This window comes from Gadus morhua, chromosome 10, assembly GCF_902167405.1.
Source record: "Gadus morhua chromosome 10, gadMor3.0, whole genome shotgun sequence".
NCBI classification, from domain to species: Eukaryota; Metazoa; Chordata; class Actinopteri; order Gadiformes; family Gadidae; genus Gadus; species Gadus morhua.
The window spans coordinates 3,871,644-3,879,211 of NC_044057.1; the positions used below are offsets into that span (position 1 = coordinate 3,871,644).

A 7,568-nucleotide genomic window follows, 5' to 3' on the forward strand; every position below is an offset into this window, starting at 1 on the left:
GAATTTATTAGAATCCGAAAATGACATTTTTTTAATCTATTGTTTTGTCCTCTCAAGACGTTGCTCATTGCAAAAAAAAAATCAAATGGCCTTCCAGACTTTTGTTTCCCCTAAAGTTATGCAGGATAAATTGGAAAATACTTTTTGACATGATGAGTAATGCATCAAATCAGGGATTCTCTTTTTCACCCCTGAACACCAAAGTTGTTCTATCCAAGAGCCTTCCTCAAGGCAAATGGATCTCTACCACAACCTCCTCTTCATCAGGCGGTTGCTGTAAGCAGAGGAGAATAGCTTGCAGATTCTCTCCTCCATTCATTCTCTCCTCCTCACTTCTTCTGTTGCTGTGTGAGATGCCACAAAGACATACAATGCATGTTGGCGGACCAAACTTCAGGCTCCAACACACACACACACACACAGACACACACACACACACACACACACACACACACACACACACACACACACACACACACACACCCGCACTCGCACACACACACACACACACACACACACACACACACACACACACACACACACACACCCGCACTCGCACACACACACACACACACACACACACACACACACACACACACACACAAACACACCCGCACACACACACACACACACACACACACACACACACACACACACACACACACTAACACAAACACACAAAGAAACAGTAGTCCAGTAATGTATGCATTTGCACAAACACACAGAGACAGCCAGGTAATGTTTCCACATTATCCAGTCACTGCCACCGTCTTCAGTGGCTTCCAGCAATTGTCAATTTAAACTGAGACTCACACCTTAGAGGTCTGCATTGGAATCAGATTCTGAAAAGCACACCATCTCAAACACACACACAAACCGACACACACACACACACACACACACACACACACACACACACACACATACACATACACATACACACACACACACACACACACACACACACACTCTATTTTTAAATGCAACCTTTGGCTTCTTGTTCCTGGTACACTTCAGAGTCCCTGTGAAATGTAGTTGACGTTAAAAAATCAAGAGTTTGACCTTGACCTTGTACGCTGTCTTGCTCTCTAATGATGTCATGAAGTCAAGTTTGTTCATCTAGCACATTTCATACACAAGGCTATGGAAGCCCATTCCCGCCACAGGAAAAAAAAAAAAACACCACAAACTATCTCATAATTATGAGATTAAAAGTCATAATAACGAGATTTAAAGTCATAATTACGAGATTTAAAGTCATAATTACGAAATTTAAAGTCATAATTACGAGATTTAAAGTCATAATTACGAGATTTAAAGTCATAATTACGAGATTAAAAGTCATAATTACGAGATTTAAAGTCATAATTATGAGATTTAAAGTCATAATAACGAGATAAAAAAGTCATAATAATGAGATTTAAAGTCATAATTACGAGATATAAAGTCATGACAGTAGGCTGCATCTAGATGGTTTACATTAAGATCAGTGTCGTAACGTCATGGAGTTGGATCACCACATTGAGCAATATTTCCAAAGACGATATACAAATGATGAAATTCTGGCAGTATTGGCTGAGGTGCATGGGGTAGTGCTGAGCAAGCGGACACTTGAAAGGATTCTGAGAGAGAAAAGATTGTGGCGCAGGAAGGGCAAGACAGATGTGGCCGAGGTGGCAGCTTTCATTGAAGCGCAACTCCAAACGTCTGGGCAGTGTCATGGCTACCGTTGGATGTACCAAAAATGTTGGATAAATGGCATTATTACCGACAGGGAAACAGTACGTGTTCTCTTGCGGCTGTTGGACAGTGAGGGAGTTGACCTGAGATCAAGAAATAGACTACGGCGGAGAGTATATCACAGCCGGGGTCCCAATTACGTCTGGCACATTGACGGCTATGACAAACTTAAACCGTATGGGATCTGTATAAGTGGATGCATAGATGGTTTTTCTAGGAGACTCATCTGGCTGGAGGCATACAAAACTAATAATGATCCGAACGTGATTGCTGGTTATTTCATGGATGCTGTACTAATAGCTCAAGGTTGCCCTGAACGATTACGGGTAGATTTAGGGACAGAAAATGTTCGTTTGGCCGAAATGCAAAGATTCATGCACTTTTCAGAGGGTCAACTTGAAATCGAACATGTCACATTTGGTCCAAGCACTGGCAACCAGCGCATTGAAAGATGGTGGCTGACATTACGCAGTCAGTGCGCCCAGTTTTGGATGGACTTTTTCGATAAATTGAAATCGGATGGATACTTCGCTGACACCTTCCTGGACAAGTCATTGGTCCAGTTCTGTTTTCTTTCCACAATTCAGGTAAGTTTCACTATTCACTGCTTTATTTTTGTCTGTGGCTTATTCTTATTTGTATTATTTTATTTTTATTGTTACACTATACTATTGATTTGGTTTTACCAAAAAAGTTAAATACAAGAACCACACATTGCTTTCTGTCTGCAGGAAAGCTTTTTCATGCAATTCATTGCATTTCATTTGTATTCACTTTGAGCCTTGTCTTATCAGGCAGAACTGGAGGAGGTCGCATTCATCTGGAATGAGCACAGGATGCGTCGAGTGCACAACTCACGAAGTCCTCATGGCCGTCCATCCATCATCCATGCAGTGCCTCAACTCTACGGGGCCACGGACTACCTGTATCGCCCAAGTCTGGAGAAGATCGAGGCCTGCTTGGGGGAGTGTGTTTACAAAGACTTCCCATGTGATGAAGATGTGTTTCACATTTGTGTGGGGCTTATGTCTGAGCATGGCCTTGAATTAACTAACGACGTGTACAAGACAGTAGATCTGTATGTAAGACTTAGACAGCTAATTAACAATGAATTGCTACAGCCTTAAAAGCAGGGGTAGTTGTTTGTGCTAGATGAGCTGCAGTAGGCCTAATTCAGCATTAGGCCTACTGCAGCTCATTTAGCAAAACTTAACTTGCACCTATTTGTAACTAGAGTAGGCTTTAACTGGTTCTGCAACAATACAAGCCTAACAATATACTGTGTGTCTTAACCCCTTTTTTCCAATCGTTGTAGTGTCTTTAACATTAAGTTGACATTTCTACTGCAAAAATAAATATATTTGATATAAACATTATACTTAATATATTAATCATGCGTCAATATTGATTATTGGGAAATAACTAAACAGTTAGCCACAATTTAATGAACTTTTATTATTTTATTATCTTCCCATAAAACAGCTTTAGAAAACAACATAAGTATTGCTGGGGATATATATAAGCTGCTGATGGCAGCTGAAACGGCTAAACGATGTATTGGTGGTGATAACTTTAATACATTACATTAATACAATAGTTCATTATATAATTAAATATTTACACATTAAATATAATCTAGCATCTCAAAGTCTCTACATTAAATCACATTACATTATATAATTTCCTATTTACATATAATCCAGCATCTCAAAATCATAAAATTAAGTAATCTCGACATGAAGAGGCTGTTGATGGCATCTGAATCTGCTAAACTATGTATTGGTCGGGATGACTTCAAGACATTTCATTAATACAACAGTACATATAATAACATATTTACATAATCCAACATATCAAAATATGTACATTAAATCTCATTACATTAATACATCAGTACATTATATAATTTCATATTTACATATTACATATTGCATTAAATCATCTTGACATGAGGAGGCTGCTGATGGCAGCTGAATCAACTAAACTATGTCCATTGCCCACACACCACTCTCCAATACTTTGTTCATTTCGTGTCTGAAATCCGGGTAATTGTCATAATCAATTGGCAACTCCAAGTAGCATCCACATGTGTGGGCGATGGGCCGTCTCTGCATACCTTGCAAATTCGTGAAGCTCAAAGTAATGGTCTTACCAAGAAACAAATCAGAGCCAGTGCAAAACCGAAGGAATAGAGACAGGTGCTGTGCGTCAGATTCTCTAAGGTAAGTGCTAAGATGCTTTCCTATGTTCTTCTGCTGGTCGTTCATAGTAGTGGGGTAAGAGATAGACCTAATCACCTTCCTCAGTGTTGGATGAAGATTTACATACGCTTCTGAAATGCCTTCCAAATCTGACCTAAAGGGTGCAAGCACCTTGCTCCACTGCTCTAGGACAAAGGCGGGTTCTTGAACCAGCTTTTGGTGGGCAAGCTCCTCCAAGAGCTGTTCAATATTATCAGCGGTTGGCATTCTTCGACAGCTGTGGAGATCCATTACTTCAATCAATTCTTCCTGATCCACACTTTCAAAATCTGAACGGCAGGATTCAAACACCAATCTCTCTGACTCTGTGACATATTTCAGGAAGCAGTCAACAAGACTACTCTTCACACTTCCCAGGGCAACTTTCTCCAAAATTACTGGGGCTATTTTTATAGGCAGGTACTTCTCTTTTTGCCAACCCATTGCTATTATTCTGCCAATGCTTTCCCACTGCTGCTTACCAAAATCATGGCGTAGAAAAGGCACCTTGAAAGCATTTCCTAAAGTGCATTGCTCATAAAAGTCCAGCCAAAATTCAGTTAGCACATCCCTTAACACGCCACCTTCATCAACTGCCATTTCCAAACTTCCATTGGGAAGAATTACTTGGATGAAAACATCATCTCGCATGACACTCGCGTCCAAAAAATGTGTGATTAGTTCTCTCAGGATCTGCCCACGGTGAACAACAATTATTCTCTTTGTTCTTTCACTCTGATCAATGGGCACATGAGCAATATCTAGGGTCGGAGTAGATGAACTTGATGCCCGAGGAGACGTTTGTAAGGTATCATCAAGGCTAACCCAGTCCAGATCATGTTGGTGTCCTTGGAAAAAGGTAACTGTGCCACTATTCTCAAAGTCATCTACAGCATTGGCGGCATCAACTTCGCTCACACTAGCCCAATCTGTCATTTCAACAGTGGAGCAATCGAAGGGCTCAGGATCACTGTTTGTATCAGACAGGACATTGCTGCTACTAGCATATACCACATCTGCGGTTTCCTGACCTTCAGCTAGAGGTAAACTAGGCCTAGGGGGGTTGGGTGAGGCTGCAAGCTGATTCTCACTGCAACCATCCCTCTTGGTTGTTGCTAAGTAAAAGCGTAAAATGGGCAGCTTTGTTACTTCATAAAGATCCCCAACTGTAGTCAGGGGATCTAACGGGCGCTCCTGAAAATCAGTTAGTTCAATCGCAAAATCTTGAACATTTCCTTCTGCATTTTTCTGACCAGGGAAAAACAGGTTTTTGGCCTGTTCAATTAACTGATCTTTACAACAATTCTTGGACACAGAGATTTTCCTGGTCCCGCCCCCCTTTTTGGCCCTCATTTGTAAGAATTTCCCGTCACGGAAATTCAACCAGCCAATTTCAATTTTACGCTCTTTCTTCTGAGCATTTTGACATGGTAACTTCTCAGACAAGTGTTCACGATCGTCACTTTTTGCTAACTTGGCTTTCAGTCGCTCAAAAAGTTTTGATTTGCGGGCAACAGGATTCTTCCCCTTCAATCTGCAATATCCAAGGACAGCCAGTCGGTCTCCATATGATGGTAGATACTCGGTTAACTGGTCGTCGTTCATGAGCAGGAGGACATTGGGATCGATCTTAAAAAAAGAGGAAAACACACACACACAGCCACAAAACAAATATAATTTAACATAAACAGAAGCAGTAATTAAAAAAAAAATCAAAAAATGCATAAACACACAATTTAGCCTATCTTTCCCCCATTAACAGACTAGTTACCTTATCGTTTTCCAGTTGCTTTATGTTTTCTTCTGGTACATTCCGCGACCTCAAGAACTCGCACAACTCATCCATCCTGTGAGAGGCCAACACAAATATTTAACGAACGGAACAGATGCCAACTACATTGTGATGCATTGAGCACATGGATGAGCTAACATTATGCATTGTACATATTTATAATTCGAAATTCGTCCCACGCCGGGCCATTTTTACTTACTACTAGCGCCACAAGAGGGGTCAAATGACCCCTAAGTCATTTGAATGAGAGGCTGTGCATTTGCACATAATGATCACTAGGTGGCGCCAATGAGCTATTACCGCGCGAGCGCCACATGTGCGTGTCTGTCACAAGCCTAGTCCTCACGATTTTGTCATAAATGTACATATATGAAGTACAAACAGCCTATATTTTCACTAAGGGTTTAAGATTGAATGATGCAAATAAAGTAATTAAATTAATTGAGATATGCCTATATTGTTATCGTGGATATTTTCTCAAGACCACTCCATTCCATCAACTTTATGAACCAGCAGTTGGCTGAGTGGTTTAGGCCCTGCAATACGGGCGACCTGAGTTCGCGTCCTGTACGTCATTTAATTCTTGCCGTTGGCTTATTTTGTAATTTCCTTTATATCAGAGAAATTAGGCTTAACAATTTACTTTTTATGTACTCAGAATTCGAACACCACTACAAAATGGCGAGCATCCTATATAGTGCACTATATCCGTGATAGGGAACGATTTCGAACACTTTGAACTAGTTTAAAAAGAGAAAACATTTTGACTAAAAGTTGACTACAATTTAAGGACTTTTTGTCGACTAAAACTAGACTAAAACTACAAAGGAAAACAATGACTAAAATGTGACAAAATCTAAAATAGCTGACAAAATTAACACGGTGCTAATACTAGAACTAGCTAACATAGCTGCAGCAGAGTGCTTTTTCAAAGGAAACATAAACCAGATGAAAAGACGCTGAATTACTGAATATAGGCTTAAAAGAGCATCTCTACAAATTCGGTTACCTTGCTGTTTCGCCTTGCGAATAGGAGGATGACCGAGAGAAGTGATGACTTGCAGGTTCATCAGCCTCAGGTCCGAAATGATGGCGCCGACTGGTAGCCTAGTAGCGCGTGCCGCTCTGTCGTGCCGATTTCGAACTTGAAGGAAGTGAGGTCAGGGGGCAGGCTAACCGTCGAAAATCTCGTAATTATGACTTTAAATCTCATTATTATGACTTTTTTATCTCGTTATTATGACTTTAAATCTCATAATTATGACTTTTTTATCTCGTTATTATGACTTTAAATCTCATAATTATGACTTTAAATCTCCTAATTATGACTTTTAATCTCGTAATTATGACTTTTAATCTCGTAATTATGACTTTAAATCTCGTAATTATGACTTTAAATCTCGTAATTATGACTTTAAATCTCGTTATTATGACTTTTAATCTCATAATTATGAGATAGTTTGTGGTGTTTTTTTTTTTTCCTGTGGCGGGAATGGGCTTCCATACAAGGCAGACTCAATGTGCGTCAAGAAAAAAACATGTCGGACAATCAAATAAAACAGGATTTCATAAAAATACATTGAACTACTGTATCTTAAAGAGTCAATAGGACTTATGAAAAGAGGATTTTAAAGAATGCATGAAAGACATTCGGTGTCTTCCAATGTCATCAAAGTTATTAAGATACTATCGCAGTCCAAACCCCCTTATATATTCATGAATATATGCATATTTGTTTTATCATCAACACCTACAACAGGCTTGCTGTCGTGACAGACCTACTAATCAACGCTTGG

General features: G+C 39.8%; 2 protein-coding genes across 2 annotated transcripts; one reads left to right on the forward strand and one right to left on the reverse strand.

The window, feature by feature from the left end:
- Positions 1–1,356: 1,356 nt before the first annotated feature.
- On the forward strand, positions 1,357–3,116 carry LOC115552742 (uncharacterized). Its single transcript, XM_030369058.1, has 2 exons — positions 1,357–2,327; positions 2,535–3,116. Exons 1-2 carry the CDS (start codon positions 1,503–1,505, stop codon positions 2,865–2,867), a joined length of 1,158 nt encoding a protein of 385 aa, XP_030224918.1. The 5' UTR covers positions 1,357–1,502; the 3' UTR covers positions 2,868–3,116.
- A 59-nt stretch (positions 3,117–3,175) lies between these two features.
- Positions 3,176–7,037, reverse strand: LOC115552741 (uncharacterized). The gene is made up of 3 exons (XM_030369057.1): positions 6,782–7,037; positions 5,752–5,827; positions 3,176–5,609 (listed from the first exon to the last, which is right to left on the reverse strand). Exons 2-3 carry the CDS (start codon positions 5,824–5,826, stop codon positions 3,720–3,722), a joined length of 1,965 nt encoding a protein of 654 aa, XP_030224917.1. The 5' UTR covers position 5,827; positions 6,782–7,037; the 3' UTR covers positions 3,176–3,719.
- Between the last annotated feature and the right edge of the window lie 531 nt (positions 7,038–7,568).